The following is a 25,780-nucleotide window of genomic DNA, read 5'->3' as shown; positions in this document are numbered from 1 at the left end:
AATCATTTAGAAAAGCTGTTCTTCAGAAATGAGGTAGAAATAAAAACCTAATCCAGCAAACAAAAGTTGAGGAAGTTGTTCAGCATTAGACCAGTCTTACAGAAAATGTTAGAATTCTTCAAGCTGAAAGAAAAAAATGCTAATTTGTATCAAGAAAACATACAAAAAATACATTCTTGGTAAAATGAATGCATAGTCATATTTTAAGTAATCCTCATGATAATCACAAAGCAGAAACTTTTGGTAGGTACACAAAAGACAAAAAAAAAAAAAAGAATTAAAAGCCCATTATTACAGAAAACCACCAAACCACAGAAGAAGATAGCAAGAGGGGAAGAAAGGAAAAAAGTATGTGTAAAATACTAGAAAAAAATCTAACAAAATTGTAATAGTAAATCCTTATCTTTCAATAATTATCTTGTATGTAAGTAGATTAAATTCTTTCATCTAAAAATATAGACTGACTGAATGGATTTTTAAAAAAGACTCAACTCTATGCTGTCTACATGAGATTCACCTCACTTCTAAGAACACACATAGTCTGAAAGTGAAGGGATAAAAAAGATATTCTGTGCAAGTGGAAACCAAAATATAGCAGAGGTAACTATACTTATATCAGGCAAATGAGAGTTTAAGTCAAAACCTGAAAAGTAAACAAATAATGCAATTATTAATGATAATGGGGAAATTCATCAAGAAGACATACTATTTATAAATGAATATGCATCCCCAATTGTAACACCTAACCATATAAAAAACATTGATATAAAGTGAGAGATAAATTGCAATGTTTAATAATAGGGACTTCAATTTTCCACATTCAGCAAAATTACACTTTAGACCTAATAGACATATACACAACATTCCATTCAAGAGCAACATAATGAAATTTTTATCAAAAGTCTTCATAGCTGAAATCTAACAAGCATTTAAAGAACTAATGTCAATCATTCTCAAACTCTTCACAAAAACTCAAAGAAGAGGGAACACTTCCAAAATTATTTTATGAAACTCGTATTACCCTGACACCAAAGCCTGACAAGGACATTACAAGAAAAGAAAATTGTAGTCCAATATTTCTGATGACCAATAGTGCAAAAAATTCTTTAAAAAATCCTCAGCAAATCAATTGAATAGCACATTAATAGGATAATTCACTGCAATCAAATGGGTTTTATCCTTGGGGTGAAAAAATGATCAAACATAAGCAAATCAATAACTATGATATACCACATATGGAATAACGGACAAAACCTGTATGGTCATCTCAATGAAAAAAAATTGACAGAATTCAACCTTCATTCATGATGAAAACTTTCAGTAAATTAGGTACAGAAAGGAATGTCCCTCAACATAATAAAGGCTATGTATCAAAAGCCAGAGCTAAGAGCCCATATTAAAAAATATTTCCATATATAGAATCATGTCTTTGGAATAGATTTCTGGAATCTGGGTGATTGGTACAAATGACATGGGTATTTAAGACTATCACGTCTCATTATAAGCTTATTTTCCAAGAGCTTTGACTATATGAGCACTTATTTTGCTCTATATTTCCAGAATTAGATATTTTCATAGTTTTCTTTGTTCTAATTCTATGAGATATACAAAATTTAATAGTTTAAAGTTTAACTTTCTTTGATTAACAGTGGAACTTAATGTTACAGTTGTTTTTATTTTGGTGAATTTTCTATTCTAGTTCTTTCTCCTTTAATATTTTCAGTATTTCAAGGTTTTTTCCCTTTAGTTGTATAATTGATTAAGTATGTGCATACTTAGCTTGTGGACCCTTTTTCTAACATGATGGATTTTTCCAGGAAAATACAGAGGCATTTTTCCCTAGTTAATCGTTAGCAAGAAATTCTGCTGTGTGACTAAAAATCAAATATGCAGTATTTCATAAATAGACCAAATAGGTTACTTTTTAACTAATTGTGTGAAAGAATAATATAAAATGGCTTTCTCAGCCACAAGACTTTCTTTTGTGAAGGTGATTTCTTTGGAAAAATGAAACAATTAAAATTTTCAGGTTTTATTTTTTTCTTATTGTTCTTGACTGAATCCCTAAGCCTGCTTACAGAGACTCAGGATGTAGGTAAGAAATGTACTAAATATCAGTAAGGAATGACAAAATTAGGGTAGTTAATCCTTTTTAACATTTAAAAAATTTATCTTTACTGGTTTTTCCCTCCCTCTCTGTAGTTTATATTTATGAATCAGTTATCTCAAAGCTACCTTCTTCAAAATTTGTATTTTGTTGATTATATGACACAATCTGTAGGCATAGATAGTTTTCACACTCTGGCAACCTATGGCAAGATTGATGGTGTTGCTTTGAATTTCAAAATATTAATATTTCTTGCAAACATATAGAGTTAATGGTAAAATTAGAAGAACAGATATGAGTTAAGATTTTTGGGGAAAATTTTGTGTCATCTAACATATCTCCTAAGAGATGGTGAACAACTTTAGAGAATGTAAAACCTTGCTCCCTCTTCAACTCTACATTTTGTACTTTTGCTCCTAAACTTCTCTAGGAAGTGCAAGCTGGAGGAAAGGGCAACTTTTCTTTCTTATGTCCAAAGAGGGAAAACTTCATTTGAGGAGGGTCTTGTAAACCATCTGTCCTGGAGGTTGCATCTTTTTGTAACTTGCCTAACATTCCCTAAGTGTCCCAGTGGTCCTCAAAATGTGAATTATGTTTTACCCAAATTGACAACTTCTAAAGAGCCTGCTAGTGAAACTAGTCACAGGGCTTGATGAAAATGATCATTCTTTAGTTCTCCCTCTCCTTTTGCCTTGTAACAACCTGTTTCAAAATCCTATGGATTTTTGTGTAATATCTTTCCTGTCTCTGTTTTCTATTCCATTTCCATTTCTCCTACCCAAATAAAGGTCCTGCTGATTTCTCACTAGGACAATTGCAAAAATCTCCTAATGGCTTTCTTCTTCTGTCCATACATGTGACCAATAGTTCTTATTCATTTCTGTTTGCTAGGCATTGTGGAAGTCCCTGTACATAAGATTTATCATTACCTGATTGGTATTTCTTAGTGGATACCAATGATCATATTACTATCTTGTGTAAACATATTTAATGGCTTCCAATTGAGGGACCAACTACTCAATTTTACATGCAAAAATCCCAGAATCTGAATCCAGGCCCTTTCCATCTTATAGAGGTCCTATTACCTTTTTTTATGACCTACCTTCTCATCAAAATGATTTGGTTTTCCTCAAATATATCTTAAGATTTATCATCTTTGTGTTTTAATCACATCACTTTCTCCATATTGAAAAACAGGGTTTCTTATTTTCATGTTAGTTGATTCTTTTGCATTTTTTCATACTCAACCCATAGGCCACTCCTATAAATCCTTTTCTGGTTCCTCACCCAGGGATCACAAAGCATCCCTGTGAAATATATAACCAGATTGTAAATGGGATAATGGTCATAGGCACACGCTTATTCCACTATGAGGGGGCTTAAGAACCCCACATCCAGGGGACTTATCCTTCTTGGTCATTGTCTATGGCTTCATAGTGTCCAGCTTGATAAAACATAAGGACTCCATAAACATAGTCTATGTGTAAAAAATAAACGTCTTCTGGTACACATATTACCAATGGGAGAGAATCTGTGATTTTAGGTGAGTCTGGAGATCACTTAAATATCTATGTCTGACTAGTACTATAAACTATGCTGACCATCAACATGCTGAGGCCTCTCTTATGAACTCCTTTTCTGGAATTATATCACTTAATAGTTAATCTTCACATCACTTCTCTAGTCATAAATGACAGACATTTGGCATGGATATGGTGTTAGTATTTAACATTTGTTTTGGGAGAGCCATCAATGGAAAATCTGAATTCCTATCAGTTTGAGATTAATTCAATCAGTTCAATTTAGTAAATGTTTCCTGAGCACATAATCAGCTGGGATTAAGATCTCCTATTTGGCTCATTTGACTCTTATCTTTTTCTTTAAATGTCAAGGAAATTTCTATCATAATGTTTTATACTTTGTATGCTGAAGTGTCATATAATAGTTATTGACTAGGAAAATATTAAAATACCAGAATATTTAATAACCTAAATATCTTTACTTTTCAGAAAGCTTTGGTATTACCCAGAAGTTTATAGAAGAGAACACTGGATCTGTGTGAGTTGTGCTAGATTCTTCCTGATGATTATAGTTTTATAATCTTATCTGATTCATTCCAGAAAAGTTAATGCTTCTCAAAGATAATATATTCAAGTTGAAACCATATAAAAAAGTAAATACAACAATAATTATAAAATTCAGGCCAGGCAATTAAATTATTAGGAAAATTAAAATTTATAGCCTATGTACTTAATCTCATGAAGCTATTGAACAAGTGAACATTTCTCTGAGTTTTTGTTAGTGGGAATTCTGCAGATGATCATTGATTCTCCATGTGGACTGTTGCAGCACCATTGTTGCCTTCGCTCAGTATGTTCAAGAAGCAACCTTTGATGAAATGAAAATTCTGGTGAAAGACATCATAGAATACAGGGATAAATGTTTGGCTCACAAGACACTTCCAGAGTGTGCAGAAATAGCTGTAAGTCAATCCCTTGCAATTCTTATATACATAAGATTATTTGCCAACACTGAGAAAGTATCTGGATTGAAACATGAGAAGAAACATGTCCTGTGTGCATAATTTTTATTTCACCTAGTTTCAGTATTTAGGAAAAGTAATGTTCATCGGGTGAGATGCACTTCATTTTGCTATATAAAGGAGAACTTGGTTATGCACTTGCAGTATGTAGGCACATGGCTTATATATGCAGTGTGCCACATGTATATAGGCAGCAGAGGAGCATGAACATGCATGTGGAAGTGCAGAGGTATTCTTAGCTGCTTCTCTCTATATGAACTTGCAGCCACACCCCCATTTGGGGCCTCCTCCAGAGTTACGATCTGTATCTCTAGAAACTACTGAACACCATTTCCAAGTCCTTTGCTGATACACTGACTTTGTTACCTTTGGAGACCAGGAGAAAGGCCGTGATACAAGGGAAACGTAGGTAGCAAAGAAAGAGTAACAGTTAAGGGGGCTTGTGGTGGGATAAAGACAGCTTCCCAACTCACGGGATGGTTGTCAAGGGTGTGGGTAAAGATGCTCTGCTGGAAATAGTGGGGAAATTGCAATCCTTTTCCCATAAGATAGCACCGATCATTTGTTCTGTCCATTGTTTCTTTTCAGAAGATAGAACAGCTTTACCATGACTAAAAATTGTCCTCTTGTTCTCTGTTGTCCAGATTAATGTGTTACAGGGAAAGATATGTGCTATAGAGGGATTGCCTCAGAAGTATAATTTTTCACACTGCTGCAGTAAAATGGGCTTTGAAAGAAGACTCTGTTTCTTGTATAACAAGAAAGCTGATGTAGGATTTCTCCCTCCTTTCCCTACTCTGGATCCTGAAGAGAAATGCCAGGCTTATAAAAATAACAGAGAATCTTTTCTAAATCAGTAAGTTTAATTTTGGTAGATAAATGATTTAATCAAACCATTACTCTTAGGCTGTATCCAATATTCACTCAAAATAACATGACTGGGTTTGTTGATTGATTGATTGATTCTACCAATGTGTATTGTGTGGCAGTTTCTCTATCTATCAATATAAAAACGTGGGCCCACCTTTAAGTCCTTTACATTAGTACTGTGTATCTTCTGATGAGAAAAACCCTAGAACAGAGGTATGTGCTATCAAACTGCTAGAAAACCAGTGAGGAAATGAAATATTTTCCCCAAGGTGAAGTTTCAGCTTTTACCTTGGGAAGACATTAAATTATTGGATGTTTTAATAGTTCAGTAATTGCAGAGGCACAGGTTTTTCTGGAAAGTTAGTATGCTTTGAAATCTGTCATAAGTTTATTTGAACATAAGCAAACATTATCCTTGAATCTCAGATGAGGTGAGTGTAAGTAGCTGTTCTTTGAATATGTAAGGGAAATCTGTTACCTGCCAGGTATCAAGGGGAGGGAAAGCGATTATTCATAGATGAGTGTGTAGGATTTGAACTGCAATTATCAACCTTGATGTGGTGTTAGGGATGTCAGGGATAAGGACTGGATAATGTTGGACTCTTACTGGGGACTGGATAATGATGCCTGGGATAAAATTTTGCTAAAATGGAAATCTTTCTTTTAAGTTCATTTTTTTAGAACTTGCTTTTCTTGTCCTCTTCTTTCCCTTTCATCTTCTCTCCCTTCCCTTCTGTGATCTACCATTCCTTTTCCTTCTCCCCTTCTTTCCTTCCCCTTGCCTCTCTTTTCTTTCTTCCACTGACTTCTTCCTTCCTTCTTTTCTTCCTTCCACCCTCCCTCCTTTCCTTCCTTAGTGCTGGGGATGCAACTCAGGGTCTTGCCCATGTGAGGCAAGTGCTCTATTACTGAGCTATACCCCCACCCCTTCTTCTCTGCCTTAAGAAATATTTTGAACTTTTTCATAGCTACATGCATGAAGTTGCCAGAAGGAACCCCTTTGCCTTTGGCCCTACACTTTTAACTGTTGCTGCTCGCTTTGAGGAAGTGGCAAAAATATGCTGTGAAGAACAACAGAAAGCCAACTGCTTTCAAGCAAAGGTGGGTATTGCATTTTTTCATTAAAGGATAAGGAATAGTCCCACTCCAAGGCTCTGGACACTTAAAAGTATAATTGTTTTTTAGAAAAAGAGTTATTTACCATATTCCCGTATACCAAGATAGTATCATGGTACATTCACTGATTTAAACCCATTCTCTTTACCCAAGACCCTTGTCAGACAGCCACAAATTTCCAGGTTCTGTGTGCTGGCTTTATTTTCTTTTCAAGTTGAAGGAAAACACTAGTGAGTGAATATCAGGATGAAGGGAACTGTTTATCTTCTATCCTGGACAAACTCTCTTTGACACTTCCTCTTTGGCATTGGAGCCATCCAAGTAGAGATGGCCAAGTTCACAGCATACTGCCCAACCAGGTGAGCACCACACATCCTAGTGAGTTCAGCCATCAGAGACACCAGCCTAACCTTCAGAGTGTACCACAAATGCATATTTCTTTCCCTATGCAAATTTGCCAAAACAAAAATTTGTTAGATTTTCTTCTCTGAACAAACTTTCTAATGATGGAGATGTAGTTTAAAAATAAGAGAACAGGGAGATTTTGATTTTGTTTTCAACAGAATTTCCTCTTTTCCTTCAGGCAGCACCTATCACACAATATTTAAAAGCAATGTCTTCCTATCAAAAAACTGTCTGTGGGGCCTTTTTGAAATTTGGACCCAAAGTCTTAAACTCTATGTAAGTTCCATACCACTTGTCTTACTTGTGTTTTCTTGCCTGTATCCCATTTTGGTTAAAATAATTGATTCTTTCACTTGTATTCCTCCTAGTCCCACAGAGGTAGGTGAGCACGGATGGCTCAGAACCAGTTCATTAAAACAAGATGAGATAAAACTTGGGAGGAAGGGAGATGCTAAAGAGGCGCCCTTACACAGTGTGTCCTACTGTGATTATGGAAGGAAATATCTCTCTCTGGTCTTTTGTTTGCTTGGATCAAGCAGTGTGCAGGGCAGAAAAGATTAGCCTAGGATTTTTTTTATAGTGATCCTACCAATCGTGCAAAATACCATCAGCTGGTAGATAAGGATGCCTGGGCAAACAGTGGTACCAATGGCTTTGGTATTGTTTATGTTGTATTAACAAAGAACTCACTATTGTTTTATGGTTGTTCAAATTATTTCAGTGGTTTATCAATTCTCTTTCCAGAAATATTGCTGTATTCAGTCAAAAATTCCCCAAGATTGAATTTAAGGAGCTTACTTCCCTCCTAGAAGATGTTTCTTCCATGTATGACGGATGCTGTGAAGGGGATGTTTTGCAGTGCATTCGTTACCAGGTAAGTATTCTCCAAAAGTAAGTAAAAATGTGATTTGTGACACTCATGAAATTGTACATATTTCTTAGAGTGTGATATTTCGATAGACATATAAATGCATACTGATTAAATTTGAATGTAGCATTTTCATCTCCTTATCATTTCTTTATGTTTAGATGTCTTCAAGCTCTTCTAGATTTTCATAAAATATATATAAATTATTATGAACCATACTTACCCTAATGAACCGTAGAACACCAGAACTTGTTCTTCTTGCCTAACTATATTTTGGTAGCTGTTCTCCAACCTCCTCTTCCTAGTGCTGCTCCAGTCTCTAGTAATTGCTATTCTACCCCAATCTACTTTGAAATAAAATTTTTAAGCTACCACACTTGAAAGAAAGCACGTGATATTTGTTTTTTTTGTACCTGGATTATTTCTTTCAGTTAATATAATATTCTCCCGTTTCACCCATCTTGCCATCAATATTTTATGGCTGAATAATATGCCATTTTTTTTAATCTATTCAATTGTCAATGTACACTTCGGTTGGTTCTACACCCTGGCTTTTGTTAAAAGTGTTACAGTAAATGCAGGTGTGCAGGTATCTCTTTGATAAGCTGATTTCATTTCTTTTGAATACAGACCCAGAAGGGCAATAGGTGGATCATATATCTATTGGTAGTTTTTGAGGAATCGCCAAAGGGTTCTCTATAATAACTACTAATTTATGTTTTCATCAGAAGTGTATGAGTTCCCTTCTCTCTACATTTTCACCAGCATTTGTTATTTTTGGCTTTTTTTGGATCATATCCATTTTGACTGCAGTAAGGTGACATTTCATTGTGGTTTTGATCTAAATTCCCCTGACAGCTAGTGATGTTAAGTCCTTTTTCTTATATTCTGGTCATTTGTATTTCTTCTGTTGAGGCATGTCTACTCAGGTCATCTGCCTCTTTTTAAACTGGGTTATCTTTTTTCCTATTATTTAATTTTTTAGTTCATTCTCTATTCAGAATGCCAACCCTTTCTCAGATGAATAGTCTGTAAATATCTTCTTACATCCTCAGGTTGTCTCCTTTGCCATGCAGAAGCTTCTTAGTTTGATGGAATTCCATTTCTCTAATTTTGTTGTTGTTGGTGTCTGTGTTTTGGGGTCCTTATAAAAAAATGACTGTCTATACAGATGTTTTGAATTGTTTTTCTCCAGGAATTTCATAGTTTCAGTTCTTAGATTTAGGTCTTTGATCTATTTTTTGAGTTGATTTTTATATGGTTAAAGGTAGGAGTCAAGTTTATTTATTTTTTGATATGGATATTTAGTTTTCCCAGCAACATTTATTAAAGAGGATGCTTTTTTTAAAATATATGTTTCTGGTACCTTTGCAGAGACTCAATTGGCTGTAGATGTGTGGATTTATTTCTGGGCTTTCTCTTCTAGTCTATTCTATTGGTTGGTATCTCGGTTTTTATTCCAGTACAATGCTGATTTGGTTACTATAGCTATGTAGTACATCTTGAAGTTAGGAATTGTAATGATTCTATCTGTCTGTCTCTACCTGCCTTCCTTCCTTCTTTCTTTCCTTGTTCATTTCTTTCTTCCTTCCTTCTAATTGACAAGTAAAAATGTGTGCATTTATGGTATAGAATATATTTTGATATATGTATACATTTTGTAGTGTAAATAAAACTGTTAGCATATGCATCTTTTTATACACTTAATCTTTTCTGAGGTAAAAACACTTTAAATCTACTTTCTTAGCAAATTTCAAATGTTTAATAGATTTTATTAACAATAGTCACCATGATATATAATAGATCTCTTGAACTTACTCTTCCTGTTGAACTGAAATTTTGTGTCCTTTGAGCAACATCTCTCCAACATCTGCCCCTCACCATCTGGTAACCATTAAAGTAGTTTTATAAGAGAATGTATTGGCAAACATCTTGTTGGCATGTTTTAAATTGTCTATGAAATCAAAGGTAACACAATTTCATGAAAAATATACTGATTTCTGCTTCAGGGAAATTAGGCTTTGTCATAGTGAATTTAGTTTAATTGTTTTAGACTCTAGTGAAGATAGTATTTTAATTAAATAACATGAATTTCAGGATATTGAGAAATATCCCTTTTGTTTTAAGCAATGGAGAGCAGACTTTCCCAAGAATTGTTTTATTCCCAACAGTATTGCAGTTAAAGGAATCTCACTAGTGTTTATTTTTTGTGGTGTTTTGTTGCTTATGGAAATGTGGGATTTATAATGTTAAGTCTCAAGTACTAAATTAGGACATAATTAAAAATTTCTGTGAAGCTTAGAACTAAAACTAAGATATTGTATTGGATTTCAAATGAACCTCTCTTTAATGTCTTTATAGAGAAATAAAAGGAATTCAATTGTTGTTAATTGAAAATAGAAGTAGATTCTCAGAGAATCATGATGCTGCTCCTGGGACGCTGATGGCCTCAGCTGAGATCTGAATGTGGGGAGTGGTGCCCTAGTTCTATGTGGTTTATTACGAACATGGTGCCAGACCCCATTCCACTTTTTGCCTCAACCCCAAATTTCATCCATTCTTTACCCTCAGTGTTCACCAAAAGATTCCAGGCAATGAGAATAATTTGAGTAGAGGCAGGGAGACCTGAAACAGCCCCTGAGCCTGGATCAGAGTAAGAAGAATGTACAGCATTATTCTGGAGAATCTGGAGAGAATCAGGGGCCAGATTAGATTTTGTTTTCTTTCTTTTGTGGTGCATATTAACTATACAGCACAGTGTGTTGTATATTCCAACATGAGTCTGATTTGATCAGTTTCATTCCCCATTGCCTTCTCTTAGCCTCCCCTCTCCCTTTCCTCTACACCAGTAGTCTCTTTTCTACATTCATGATGACTTTCTTGGTCTTTTCCTTCCTTTAGCTTCCACATATGAGAGAATACATGTATTACTTGTCTTTCTAAATCCGATTTATTTCACCTAACATCAGTTCCTGCAAATGACATAAATTTATTTGTGTCCTCTTTGTGGCCGAATAATATTTCATTGTGTATATATACCACATTTTTTTTTATTCCAGTCATCTGTTGATGGGTATCTGGGCTAATTCTACAAATTGGCTATTGTGAACTGTGTCACAATAAACATGGGTATGAAGGCATTTGTAAAACATGCTGACTTTAATTCTTTCAGATGAATACCCAGGAGTGGGAAAGCTCCATCAGATGATAGTTCTATTTTTAGTTTTTTGAGGAACCTTGTACTGATTTTCATGGTGGCTGTCCTAATTTACATTAGTATGTAAGTGTTTCCTACACATCATTGACAGAATTTATTCCTTTTTATACTCTTGATGATAGCCAGTCTGATGGGGATAATATGGAATCTCAATGTAACTGTGATTTGCATTTAAAATTATTGGCCATTCATACATTTTGGAGAAGTTTGTTCAGTTCATTTGTCCGTTTATTGAGTGGGTTTTACTTTGCTTTTAGTGTTAAGGTTTTTGGACTTCTTTATATATTCTGAATATGAATCCTGTCAGAACAGTAGCAGGCAAAGGTTTTTTCCCATTCTATAGGCTCTCTCTTCACTCTGTCAATTGTTGCCTTTGCGGTGGAGAAGTTTGTAATTTGATGACATCCCATTTATCAATTCTTGCTGATATTTCCTGAGTTATAGGACCCCTGTTTTTGAAATTATTGCCTGTTCTTATATCTTGAAGTGTTTCCGTGTTTTGTTTTAGTGGTTTTCAAAGTTTCAGGTCTTATACTTAGGTCTTACATCCATTTTTAATAGACATTGGTACAGGATGAGATCTACATATGGATATTCAGTTTTCCCAGCACCATTTGTTAAAGGGGCTTCTCCAATTTTATGTTTTGGTATTTTTTTTGCAGAATCAAATGACTATAGCTGCATGGGTTTAATTGCAACTTTATTCTACCCTATTGCTCTACATGTTTGTTTTTATGGCAATGTCATGCTGCTTTTGTCACTATAGCTCTGTAGTATATTTTGAAATTGGGCGTTGTGATGTCTTGGGTATTGCTCTTTTTGCTCATGAGTTCTTTGGATATTCTGGGTCTTTAGTTCTGTGTGGAAGGTTATTTGTATTTTGAGGCAGATTGCATTGAATCTGAAGATTGCCTTTAGTCCACTTTAACAATGTTAATTTTGTGTATCTACGAATATAGGAGGTCTTTCCATTTTCTAGCCTCTTCTTTAATTTTTTTTCTGGTGTTCTGCAATTGTTATTATAGCGGTCTTTCACTTCCTTGGTTAGGTTTACTCCTAGGTATCTATGTATATATGCATGTATTTTAGTTATTGTGAATTGTTTTCCTGATTTCTTTCTCAGTAGATTCATTACTGATATATAGAAAAGCATTACATTGTACACATTTTCACTTGTACAATAATTTTGTATCCTGCTACTTTGCTGAATTTGTTTATCAGATCTAAAAGTCTTCTAGTAGGGTCTTTAGGATCTTCTAAGTGTAGGATCATGTCAGCAGCAAATAGGGATACTTTATTTCTTCCTTTTTCCACCCCTTTAATTTCTTTCTCTTACCTAATTGCTCCAGCTAAAATTTCAAGTTTGGTATTGGTGAGGAGTAGGAAGTGATTGCAGAAGAAACACTTTCAGTGTTCCCTCATTCAGTGTGATGCTGGCTTTGAGTTTGTCAAATATAGTTGAGGTGAGATGCTCCTGTCCCTAGTTTCTTCAGGGCTTTTATCATGTATGTGTGTTGAATTTTATCGAAGTTTTTTTCTGCATCTACAGAGAGAATCATTTGAATTTTGTCCTCGATTCTATTTATGTGTTTTATTACATTTGTTAACTTGCAAATGTCAAATCATCATTGCATCCATGGAATGAAATCAAACTGATTATGTGTCAATGTTTTAATGTGTTTCTGAATTCAGTCTGCAAATATTTATTGAGGATTTTTATATTTGAGTTCACCAGAGATTATCCAACTAATGTGCAAATAAAATAACCTCACCCTTTCCCTAACTTCCAAACTTTATGTAGAGGTCAGAATTGGGATGAAGAATATGGATAAAAGACAAGAGTAAGATTTACTATTTTGTACATTATTTGATAATTTGAATGATTGATTATTTCAAATTTATAGTATCCATAGAAAGTGATACTATGAGTAGGATAGCTTTTCATATTTGAGAAGTTTTAATTCTGATAATTGCTGTAGTTGTTTATTTGCTTACAATTCTTTCATCCATTTAATCAAATATTTATTGAATTTTGTTATGTGCTTTGCCAAAGAGTCTTATGCCACAAGAGAAGACCAAGACAATAGTCATTACATTGACATGTCTTTGATGGCCACCATTAAAAGCACATGAAACTTTCATGGAAAAGTGTCAATACTTAGAATATAAAATGCTAACATATCACAGGAGGAGGGGTAAAGTATTAAAAGGTAAATACTTAACAATAAATGTTAACACACAGAGAAGCACTTTTCATAATTATATTACTTTAAATCCTGAGGAGAATAAAATTTGTGTTAATGTGAAACTTCGAATGTATTAAGTGAATAGAAAATTAAATGAACTCCAGCTATAAAATTAGCTTATGAAGCAATACTAGATATTATGTTCATGATTGATTTTCTATGCAGCCATTCCTTTATGAAGCAAAACCCAGCCCTGAAGAAGCTTTGTAAATAAAGTCATTTCTCATTCTTATTTGTTACAGAGCCAGGTTATGAGCCATATTTGTTCAAAACAAGAATCCATCTCCAGCAAAATCAAAGAGTGCTGTGAAGAGAAAATGCCAGAGCGTGAACCATGCATAATTAACTCAAGTAAAGATGGTAGACCACAGGATTTATCTCTAAGAGAAGCAAAATTTACTGACAATGAAAATGTGTGTCAAGAAAGAGACACTGACCCAGGCAACTTTTTTGCTGAGTAATATAACTATCTACTAAAATTCATAAGGCAAACAGAAGGAACCCCTATAAGATTTGTTCTATGTAGGCTAATCTGTGTGAAAGGACAAGAAAATTTATAATTCACTGGATATCATGCAATTTTTTTAAAAAAAGGTCACAGCTATAATTATAGCATTTTCACATAGTTAGTTGTATTATTGGAATGGTGGCTAACATATATGGAGTACTTGATATGTGCCAGGCAATACACTAAACATTTTATACAGAGTGTCCTTTTTAATTCTCACCACAATCACATAAAATCAGTAGTTTCACCCAATTTTTCAGATGAGCTTAAGAAAGAAGTTAAGGGACTTAAGATTCACAGCCATAAATGGCAGAGTGAGGATTTGACCCCAAGAGGTCTGGCCTAAGAAGTTAACTGCCGTGCCCTGCCACCCCACAGCTGTTAAGGGGAAGGTTAGCGTGGACTAAATCTGAGTTCTGGTTGAGTCACTAGGACACGTTAAATGTTCCGTGCTTTAATTTTCATCATATAGAAAGTTCACGTAAGTATATTCATTTAAAGTTATTGGTAATGAAATATCATCCACAGACTTTACTGGGTCTCTGCCTCCAGGATGGCTTCATCCCCAGGGAGTGTGAAATGGGAAGAGAAAATCATACAACTGAATAAGTGCAAAAAATGTCCTTTTCGTTCTGATAGCACTATATGCTAGGTAATGTGGGGATAAAGGAAGAAGTACCAATTGTATCTAGGGACTCTGGAGAGGCTCAGTAGGGAAGTGGTACTTGAAGAAATCTTGGCAATCTAGACAGAGAGGGCAGAGCATGGATTGAAATAAAACCTTCTTGGTGTATACACGACTCTGTAGGGAATCTACAATGAGAAATCAGGGTAGTGAGGTGTAGACGGATCAGATCATGCAGGCATGCTAAGTAACAGGAAACCCCAGAGGGTTTTTAATGAAGAATCAGAAAAGGCAAAAATCACTTTTATTTTTTAGAAACTGTACCTGGAATATATCCCAGTTTGAGGTTAACGTGACTGGGATAGGTGGTTTCCCCATTCAATGGGAAGGGAGGTGTGAGTGAAGAAATAGGTTTTGTTGGAAAGAAAACACACTTGAGATCTGAGCAGATTGACTGTAGGTGTCTGTGGAGTAATTGAGACTGTCCAGAGATGACCTTACCTGTGAACCTGGAGCTCTGGAATGAAGTCTCCAATTGAAGTTACAGAATATAATAATGGCTAATGTTTATTGAATGCTTACTAAATTTTAAGGGCTGATCATCTATTAACCAACTGGATTTTCCAAACAACTCTCTGAGTTTATTGCTCTTTTGTTACCACCATTTTACAAGTGATGAAACAGGCACAGACAGGTTAGATAACTTGTAATACAGCTTATATGTGACAGAGCCAGAATTTCAATGCAAAAAGTTTGGCTACAAACTCTTGCTCTTATCATCATGGTGTTGTTTTGCTTCTCATGACTTATGGGAAGTTAATCAAAATAAAAAGAACAGAGTGATAAGTTTCACCTGACGGGTGCTCAATAAATGGGAACAATTATCCTCATCATTGGCATCATTGTTGGCATTCTCGTCACACTTAGTTCATGGCTTACGTCAGGTCTTAAGGGCCCAATTCTCTGAAGGTTAAGCACCAGTCCAGTAGGGGTGGGAATGTATTCCACACATGGGACCAAGAGGGCAGATGGGAATCTGGAAAGAATCACTTGGTCATGAAAAACTTTTTTGAGATATTGTTCTCACAAAGCATGAAAGATTTCAAGCTTATGTTGCATGAATAGGTGAGATTCTTTTAAGAAGAATATTGTAAATAGCATAGCTGAGAAGATAGCTCTCTTGAGGAAGAGTTGACTTTTTATTAAAAAACAAAAACAAAAACAAAAAAACGGAGTAGGCATCCCATGGGATCTGTGGGTCAAATTTTGAAGCTTCCATTAATACAGGTTAAGAATCTCTTAAGTGAAATGCTTGGGACCAGAGTGTTTAAAATTGTGATTTCTTTTTTTTTTTAATTTTGGAATATTTTATATACTTATTGAGGTATCTCAGGGTGAGATCCAAGGATAAACATTAAGTCTTAAGATTCATATACATCTTATACATATAACCTGAAGAAATTTTATACAAGGTTTTTGGTGCAAATGCATTTTGACTGCAACCTATCAGATAGGTCAGGTGTGGAGTTTTCCACTGGTGGCTTCATGTTGGAGCTCAAAAAGTTTTGGAGCATTTTGGATTTCAGATTATCAGATTAAGGATGCTCAACCTGTAGCAAACCAGTCTGGGACTTAGTTCTTCAGCTATAAAATAGTATCTGCCTTGAGAACTAAGTGAAATAAAGTAAGAATACAAAGTCCCCAAAGTGTATCTTTATCTCCTATGTCCAAAACTTGATCCAGGGCATAGTACCTACCAAGACTCAGTGAGTGTTAGCCTCATTCCTCTCCCTTCCCACCTTCTCCCCAGGTCACATCCACTTGTATTCTGGGAGCCTCCTCAGAGGCCATGGAAACCACTTCCAGTGATTTAGAGCCAAACGGGTGATTTATCCTATAATTTGACAAATAACAAATGGGAGTAACAGGAGAAGCTGCTCTTCATCTCTCACAAAGGCTGCCCTTCCTGAAAAGAAAGCCACCCTGCCTCCATCCCAAATTTGGAAGGCTGAATGTATTTTCCGACAGAATTCCTCTCAGTGTGTACTTGCTAACGTACTGGTTGCACCATGGAAATTTCTGATACTTTATGAGTTGCATTATGTAATAATTAACTCTAAGAAACTAATAATTCTATCCACTCAAGTTAAAACAAATGTCTAAAACATAACATGGAAGAGAATTAACCAAACCAGAGGAGGAGCTTAGCATTTGAAAGCAGATTCAGTATTAGAAGTGAGTAGCCTAAAAGAAAGTGGGGCTGGATGTTTTTCTCTAAGTTCTAATATATAAAATATTTTACATATCCCAGATTTCTTTATGAATACTCAAGGAGACACCCAGAGCTGTCTACACCAGAGCTTCTAAGAATTGCAAGAGTATATGAGGATCTCCTGGCAGATTGCTGCAACAAAGAAAACCCTCCAGACTGTTACCGGCAGGCGGTAGGTTCCATTGTCACAGGTTCAGAAAAATCTAAAATAAATAAATAAATAAATAAATAAATAAATAAATAAATAAATAAATAAAATGCTTAAAAATCCACATTGAAGTTTTACTTCAGTTTAGGACTGTAAAATGTGATTGATTGACCTGAGTCTATTTTAGATTCAATGTGGATAATCATTGGCAAAAACTACATCATCAATTTGGTTACTATGTTTTGGAGTACTAGTTCAGTCGTAATCCAAAAAACTCCATTTTAACATTTTCTATTTCCACTTTTATTTCTGTGCTCTATTTTATGGATTCCTATTGGATTTTGGTATGGTTTTAAAAGTAATAGATTGTTATAGATGACTAGAAAAGTAGTAAAGATTACAAAGAAAAAGTTAAAAAAAGAGACTTTCTGATTCTTTCATCAAGAAATAGCTATAATTAACATTTACTTTCATCTTTTCTGTACATATAGGTGTGTGTGTGTGTGTGTGTGTGCATGCATGCATGTATGTGCCTGTATAAAAACAAGATTGGAATAATTCCTTTATAGGAAACATTTGGACATGCAATTTATTTGACGTCATAGAAATGTTTGCTATAGATAGTGCTATATTATTTTCCTATTAGGTCACAAAGTCAGTGACTTAAAATGACAGAAATCTCTGTTTCAGGAGGCCAGGAGTCTGAAATTAATCTTACAGGGCTAAAATAAAGCAGTTGAAAGGATCATGTTCCCTCTGAGGCTCTATGGAGAATCTGATCCTTGACTGTCCCAATTTCAACCTTATGGGTCATTAAACAAACTTAAAAATATATATCATTTTAAATAATGGTTTCATATCATAGTGATTTAACTAATTTAACTGCTTTCCTATTTGGTGTAGGTATTGTAGATGTTTAGTTAGGAGTTTTTTTTTCATTTTATAAGTGACATAAGTATCTCATTTTATTATTTTTTATTAATTTTTATGAGTTTTGTTAGGATAGATTGTCAGAGGGGAAATTATTGGGTCTAAATATATGGACTATCAAAAAAATTGAATACAAAATGCCAAGTTACTGTCTAGAAATGCTTTGCCAGCTTATAGTCCCAACGCAATGCTTGAGTATGCTCATTTCAATTTCATATTTACCAACATTACACATGGAAATTAGCTTCTTAGTCTATGCATAAAAAATAGGGCTGGGTATGTAGCTCAGTGGTAGAGCGCCTGCCTAAAATGTGCTAGGTTGTAAGTTTGATCCCCATCAAAAAATAAAAAAATTGAGAGAGATTTATATGTAAAAAATAATAGTTGTATTTTAAGCAAACATTTACTTGATTTTTAAAATTTCATTAGATTTTAGCTACTACATTTATAAATTTTCTGTGAACAATTTGTTCATGTTTGTTACCCCTACTGAAATTAGATTGTTTTTCATATTAACTCTAATGGAATCCTTATATATTATAGAAATGTAAGTATCTCACATTCTAAAATTTCTCATTCCTTTGATATGTGCTACTTTTGGTTTTTAAAACTTTTTTCTTTTACATGCAATAAATGTTAGTTTACTGGTTCAAATTTGACAATGAAGTAAGAAGACTGAGTTTTTTAATTCCTGCCCTGTCACTTATCCCTAACAAGGTAGTCTGCTCCTGATTCTTAACCAATCATGGTGCTAGAAAAGTCTCTTTTTAAAGGGAAAAATATTTGTCCCATGGCATTCATATGCTGATATGTAGTTCTTTCTGGTAGTCACTTGAAAGATGTCTATTTTTATGCCATGCAAGAGAGTCCATAAAATATTTGAAGAAGACTGTTGGAGGCCCCTAAGCTCCAAATCCAAATAATGAAAAAAAGATAAAGATAAACATCATTTAAAATGTTCTGCAGTAATACTTAATTGTTGGTTCATTCCAAGAAAGTCAAATTAATTTTACAAGACCAGTTTCATTTACTTAAAAATGCAGATAACAATTACTCTGGCCATTTGAATTGATAATGTAATATAGTCATTGTCAACATAAAATCTGAATTGTACTTTGAAACTCTTGAAGATCCAAAAAGCGTACAACATGATGAAAATTTTGGACTTTCAAAATTTAGCAAAAAATAAATCTATAATTCAAAAATTCAAATTCTTACACACATGTGTAAAAAGTGCTCTTAATTTAGTGAGTAACATATAATAAGGAAAATCTCAAAATGTTCTGTAAATAGGGAAGCTCTTGGACAAGTTGACATAGAGCTTGTGTTTGAATCTTAGATAAAATGTTTGTAACTGTGACTGTTCTTAATTTCCAGGAAGACAAATTCAATGAGACAACTGAGAGAAGCCTCAGGATGGTCCAACAAGAATGTGAACAGTTGCAGAATTTGGGGAAGGATGGCTTGAAATACCAGTAGGTTGCTTATACTTAAAAAAAATAAAAGTCAGTCTTAGTTATGGCAATTTACAAACTCTGGGAAAGAATAAAAACACAAAAGTCAATTGTCACATTAAAGCCTCTATCAGAAATGAGGTTAGAAATGGAAAAAGATACAAGATTCTGGACAATTGATTCTCTGATATTTTATTTTATGTTTGAAGTTGGCTTTCCCACTCCCCAAACAGGGTCTCTGGATTTTGCCTTGTTTGGGAGTAGAATGGAGCACACTAAAGGTCATTACCATGTCCTGAGAAAGAGATGCTTTGCCTAGGATTTAAACTTATCTTAACTGAGCTTATAGAAATAACTCTGGATTTGCTTAACACTGCAATATTTATTCTTTCAGTGCATTCATGAGTAATATGCAATTAATTCTGATTTTCTTAGTTATCATGGAGTGCAGTTTTTGTTGATAGCGAACATCTTCAAAGCAAAACATTTTTAAAAAATATGACTTCCCTATTTCTGCCATCTTGCTGTTAGCTGAGAATTCAAACCCAGTGGATTAAAGATCTTATTTTCCTTCATCTCATTGCCAACACGTGTCTATCCATTTCTCCGGTTAATACTTACTGACTACACAAAGGATTTCAAGCAGGATTTTCCCTTACAAGCCAAGGTATTTGCTGCCATGGAGCTCTACAGGGGAGACAAGACAGGCAGATCTAAGAGCTTCTGAGATGACCATGAAATAAGAAAGGGAGAAAAAATGCAGAGATATAGGAGGCAAGGTTGAGGAAGATGGAGAGTGAGGAGACATTTCTCTACCATTTTCTGAGAGCAGGGAGCACATTGTACTTATTTTGACTTACCTTGAAGGGTCTGGGTCTCAGTGGCTCTTCCAGGGACAATGGGAACCTGCTTTTGCTCAATGTATGTTCTTTCAGCTCCCTTGTCGAGCTCACAAAGATAGCCCCCCAGCTCTCCACTGAAGAACTGATCTCTCTTGGCAAGGACATGGTGACAGCTTTGACCACCTGCTGTACATTAAGTGAGGAGTTTGCCTGTGTTGATAATTTGGTGAGCATGGCCCATACATCTGAAATTGATTCTCGTGCATGTATGAGTTTATTGGGATGAACCCAACTACTGAGTACAATCATAAAACTCCAATAAAAAATAAATAAGTAAAACAAAATTTTTTTTTTAAAGTAAGAAAAAATATTTCTACTTACCAATTGGTAGTGGTTTATCTACTTTCTTCCCTTCCTTGTTTTCAACATTGTTGAGCAAGTAATGTCAAGTCCTCCTTTTGGCTTATCGTGTGAAGACCCTAAGAAGCAAAAGAGAATGTCTTAAATATTTTTCAAGGATTCTCTAAATTATTTTGCTATTTCTTATTTATCTAAGAAGTGATTTGTTACAGTAAATGATCTAGGAATCACAATATTATTTCAAAATGATGCAGGGAACATTATAATTTTAAGTACTGATATAAATTCTCATTTTTGCTCTAAGAGGAAGAGTTCTGAAAGAGATCTGCTACTTCCAGCCCAACCCTTTTAGGCCTGGGAAGGAATGTACCCAGCAAGGGAACATAAACAAGGAACACAATGTTTGCTAACCACTTTCTGCTGGCTGACTGAAGTTCTCAGCTTACAATTAAAAGTTTGTTACCAAGAAATTAATGTGTATGCATCCTAACTGATGTCCTTTGAATTCTTGTTATAATGTCACTTAGGACCCCAGGCTTCACTTTTGTTTGGATATAAGATAGTGTTTTGAGATCCTGTGTCTTCTGAGTGAAGTTCACAGTGATCATGGAGCTTATAACTCCTCATCTAATCATATTTTTCAAAACTCCATCAGTATTTGAAGTCATATCTGAGTTTCAATTCTCATCGGTGCAGGCAGATTTAGTTCTTGGAGAATTATGTGGAATAAATAAAAATCGAACCATCAACCCTGCTGTGGACCACTGTTGTAAAGCAAACTTTGCCTTCAGAAGGCTCTGCTTCAAAGAATTGAAAGGTGATGAAATGTATGAGCCACCCAGCTCTCAAGGTTTCTTTACCTCTTGTGTGGACTGGTGTCAGGCTCAGAATGAGGAGCTTCAGAGAAAGAAAGACAGGTATGAACATGCTCTTCTATGCACCTTTTTTTTTTTTTTCAGCCTGGGGATACACCATGCATCTTGGAGAAGGTTTATTGTAATGGATTATGTGCTTTTGGTATGCCTTCCACTAAACCGTCTACTCTCTCCTATTCAGAAAAACACCAGTGCATATTTACTGTCATTGTTTATAATCTGGTTTTGTCTTTCCTCTGCTAGACACTTGGAGTGCTTAGCAGACTGTTTGGCAATGTGAGCTGGGGCAATTAGCAAAACGCCCATGGACAGGTTCACAATGAATTACGTTTTCTTAAGAGAATGGCATGAATATTTGTCTTGAGCATTTTACTTAATGATGGAAAAAAGGAGGGGCCCTAAAGGAATTTTATTTTCATTCTTCAGGGTGACACTTTAAATACCAAGAAATAAGACCCGTTTTTAAATTTATTTACACAATATCTGTATCAAACATAGTGGAAATTACTTTGCTGCTGAGGAAGGGAGATTAGAGTTATTTTGGAGATAGATTTTCTAGAAAAATCAAGTATAGTAATTTATTTTGTAGTTCTGTTCATATTTTATACTATTTTGCTTGTAGCTCCATAACCCTCCAAAGAATCCATACTGTACTTTTAATGGGAAAGTTTAAAAGCCTTTTTCAAAAATGGAATATTTTAGCTCTTTATATTGATTCAAGTTGAGATGCCCAAGGTCTGCAATTCTCTAACAAGCATTTTGGAAAAGAAGAGTGTCAAGAAAAAAATTGTGAATTAATTCTGTTTGATTTCTTTGGGCCATAGATTTCTTGTCAATTTGGTGAAGCTCAAGCCTGGACTCACCTATGAGGAGCTGCAGTCTTTGTTTACGAGTTTCACTAATATGGCAGAGAAATGCTGCAAAATGCAGGAGCCAGAAGCCTGTTTTCTTGAAGAGGTAGTTATATTTCTTTCCCACTGAGATGCAACTGGTGTCTCTTGTCAAATAAAATTTAAAAAGTGGGACTCTGTGTCCACTATGCAATGTCTTTGAGTCCTGTGTTTGACAGCACAGGTGCTGTCTAGCTCACCTGCAGATACCTCTCTGATTCAGGTGTTGGGTACTGTCTCCTCCATGAGTACATGGTGGAAGAATAGCTGTCAGGAAAACTAGGGTTCTAATCCCTGCAGCTTTGGTCATATCATTCAAACTAAATTTCAGTCTCCATAGTGTAAATGGATGGGTGATAACTGTCCTTGAGTTATACCATTGGTCCTTACCCTCCTGTTTGAAATCACTCACCATCTTAATAAAACAGAGTCAAGGGGACCTACAAAGGAAATCCTTATCCACTTCAAAGGGAGGAGGGCAGGAAGGGTATGAGAAAGCAAAGCCTTGCAGAGGTGACTGGCTCACCTTCCTGGGTCTTCCGACATCCCTCAGTTTAGAGCACATAAGGGAGTGGAAGGGGAGCGAGTGCGGGTGGGGGTGTCCCCTGCTTCCTCTCACTTTAGTGACTATGGTATCTCAGCAACTACTGTGGCATGAATCTTGGTTACCCATGAATGTGAGCTGTAGTGAATGGCACCCTGGAAGGGCCTGTTCCTTGTGCTCAAAATCTCCTTTCTTCTTATCTCTGCCCCCTTAACACCCATTCCACTTCAAAACTCACAGTTCATATACAGGAACACACAACATACATCTTTCATTCTGGTTGAGATCCATCTACTAAGTACATTTTTGGTATAAATTATCAGATTTTAAAAAATATATGCTTAGTTTAACTTAGAGGATATTGATTGGTATCTAGCATTTCCCTGAATGTGTATATTAGGTCCAAGTAAAGAAAATAATTAAGGTATTAGCAGTTCATGAAAGACTTTGAGTGTCTGTTCTCAAGTTGTCCTCTGTCTTCTTATACAATCTAGAAGTGATTTAAATTTCTATTTTAAAATTTAACATAACATGCTTTTCTAAATTTAGATATTAGTAACTTAACCTTTTCTTCATTTAGATATTAGTATCTTAACCTTTTCTTCCTATATGTTTTTATTTCTTTTTTCCATTGCAGGGTCCCAAAATTGGCAACTAAAGTCAGGCTGCCTGAAAAACATGAAGTTAAAAGCACCAGAGGTAATCCCTTCTGTCTCAATCAAAGGTCAGAGGTACTTGTAGCTGATTCATTCTCCCTGGCTTTACCCCCTCATGCTTCAATGTCTACTTGGGGTCCATTCTACATGGCCTGGAGCTCATAATCCCAAGGTGGATCTTGCAATATTTTTCGGGCTGTCACTCACTCTTTTGGGGGTAGTAATGCTACATTTGTGCCAGCACTTTTCAAAATAGCTGTACAGCAACCACTCCTCTGCCTTTCTGCTAATGGCATTCAGTTGTTTGGATGGTTGAGTCTCTGAATGTTGATATAAGGGAGAGACAAATCCTTGAGGGTTGGCTTGGACACACAAGCCTTGGTAAACCCTCTTCCGAGAATCCTTTTTGAGAGTCTCAATACAATATTGAATTGAGATATAATTGACATGATATTGAATTGAGATATAATTGACTGCAAACCAAGAGTATTGTAGCATTTACATGAACAAAAAGAACTATATTTGTGATTTCTAGAATATATATATAAATGATGTTTTTCTTATGCAGTTTATGTAAGACTCATAATACAAACTTTTGGAACAAAATGTTGCATAGATACAGCAATATTATAAAAATCTCAAGAAAGAAAGACCTGAATCCCAACGAAGGTGGGTTTGCAACCACTAGAGGCAACACATGACTACCACTAACTGTTTTATTGAATACATGACTTTCCATCACCAAGTTTATAACATTTTGTATTCTTTTGATGTTTAAAATGCTACCTTTTCTTTTCAGCAAAGATCAACTTATGGGCTTCCTATCTGTCCTGTGGTAAATTCCCTTTTCTGAGAAGAATAAAGTGAAAGGATTCTTCTGTAACCTTTACTTGAAATCATGTTATTGTGGCAAACAATAAAACAAAATTGTGAAGTTGTTCCTCAGACTGATGTCGTCTATCAATGTGACCCAAATCAAGCAATCATGATTCATTTATTCTGTCAACACTGTTTGCACACTGGCCTCACCTGCCCTATTCCCTGGAAGTCAGAACTCTGTAGAGGTTCTGGGTGGGTAGAGTGCTCGAGGCTTCCTCCTTGCCAGGGCTAGAAGGAAATGGCCCTTGAGGGCTTGCACCTTTACTGCTGCAGCTGCTGCTTCTACTCACAGCCAGCCTTTATTCAATCTTTTCAATTATCAAACATTGTTACAGGTACTTCACATGATGATGTCATTGGTCACAACCACTGTATTAGTAGGTTTTATTTTACACACAGGAAACCTGAGATTTGGGGAGATAAAATAATCTGCTCAATATGATATGACTAGTAATTGGCAGAACCAAGATTTGGGTCTGTTTCCTCTAATATTGGTAACTGCTGTCCACACCTCCTCAGTATGGCCAAGTGGCATGCCTTAAAAATGTGTTATTTAGAGAGGGACAGGGCCATTCAATTGACCAGCAACAGTAGTGCTTTTCTCATGTATTCCACACTGAAATCATTATGGGTTGGAGCTATAAGTGCTTGACAGTACTGTCAGTGGAGAGGGGAACTCAAGAAATGAAGGATGATTAGGAGTTCATGGCCTGTTTTCCTGACTGTTCTCTAAATTTAAGGTTTTTAGTGGTTCAGTGTCTAAAGTTAAAGAACATGACCATTTAATAGATCACATGAGGACATTCACAAATTTCTTTTAACATATTCTTATCCATTTCAACTAATATTTATTGGAATCTCATTGTATGGCAGACACTGTGGATACAAACGTGAATCAGATGGACACAGTCCCTTTGTTTTGCTGAGTGGAGGAGAAGGTGGTCACCTATGATGTCAGAGAAATGAGAAAGGACTCCTACAGTGGGACACACTGCATGGGAATTGAGATGAGGATGCAGGATAGAATCTTCAAGTTCCTAGTGCTGCAGACTTGTTGCAGGGCCCAGAGAAGTTCCTTACACTCTCTGACCTCCATTTCCTTGTGCAGAGTGGGATAATAACCACCACATCACAAAGGCTTTTCATAAAGTAATTAAATTCCTATTTAACTTATTACATTGGTCAGCGGGTGATTGGTGAAAAACTCATGAAACTATTTTGTCCTTTGATCTTTTCTCTAAACACTCACTAACTGGGGAGAATAAGGAAGAAAGTAGAAACAATAGATAATAGGTTTAATAAACAGAAATGAAACAGCAGAGTACAGTTAGATGATTCAATTTAATACTTAATGTTGGATTCTGCTTTATTGGATTCTAATAAGAGAAGCAGATATAAAATCTTAGATCCAAGAAACTTCTGCCAC

General features: G+C 35.4%; 1 protein-coding gene across 1 annotated transcript; it reads left to right on the top strand.

Moving 5' to 3' along the window:
• Positions 1-2,000: 2,000 nt before the first annotated feature.
• Afm (afamin) lies at positions 2,001-24,343 on the top strand. The gene is made up of 15 exons (XM_077803532.1): positions 2,001-2,095; positions 4,117-4,165; positions 4,457-4,589; positions 5,294-5,505; positions 6,488-6,620; positions 7,219-7,316; positions 7,785-7,914; positions 13,614-13,828; positions 16,816-16,948; positions 19,232-19,329; positions 20,244-20,376; positions 21,207-21,427; positions 22,210-22,342; positions 23,457-23,518; positions 24,275-24,343. The coding sequence occupies exons 1-14, from the start codon at positions 2,008-2,010 to the stop codon at positions 23,475-23,477; spliced, it is 1,797 nt and encodes a 598-aa protein (XP_077659658.1). The 5' UTR covers positions 2,001-2,007; the 3' UTR covers positions 23,478-23,518; positions 24,275-24,343.
• The last annotated feature ends 1,437 nt before the right edge of the window (positions 24,344-25,780 follow it).

The sequence above is a fragment of the Urocitellus parryii genome, chromosome 10, assembly GCF_045843805.1.
Source record: "Urocitellus parryii isolate mUroPar1 chromosome 10, mUroPar1.hap1, whole genome shotgun sequence".
Classification (NCBI taxonomy): domain Eukaryota; kingdom Metazoa; phylum Chordata; class Mammalia; order Rodentia; family Sciuridae; genus Urocitellus; species Urocitellus parryii.
The sequence above is the reverse complement of the archived record's forward strand: the minus strand, read 5'-3'. Positions and strand labels throughout refer to the sequence as shown.

Bases quoted from the DNA above. Each gene is read 5' to 3' on its own strand.
- Afm (XM_077803532.1), top strand. From the start codon at position 2,008: ATGAAACAATTAAAATTTTCAGGTTTTATTTTTTTCTTATTGTTCTTG. The intron at 4,166-4,456 runs GTGAGTTGTGCT...GGACTGTTGCAG, and splicing joins GAAGAGAACACTGGATCTGT to CACCATTGTTGCCTTCGCTC. The intron at 6,621-7,218 runs GTGGGTATTGCA...CTTTTCCTTCAG, and splicing joins CCAACTGCTTTCAAGCAAAG to GCAGCACCTATCACACAATA.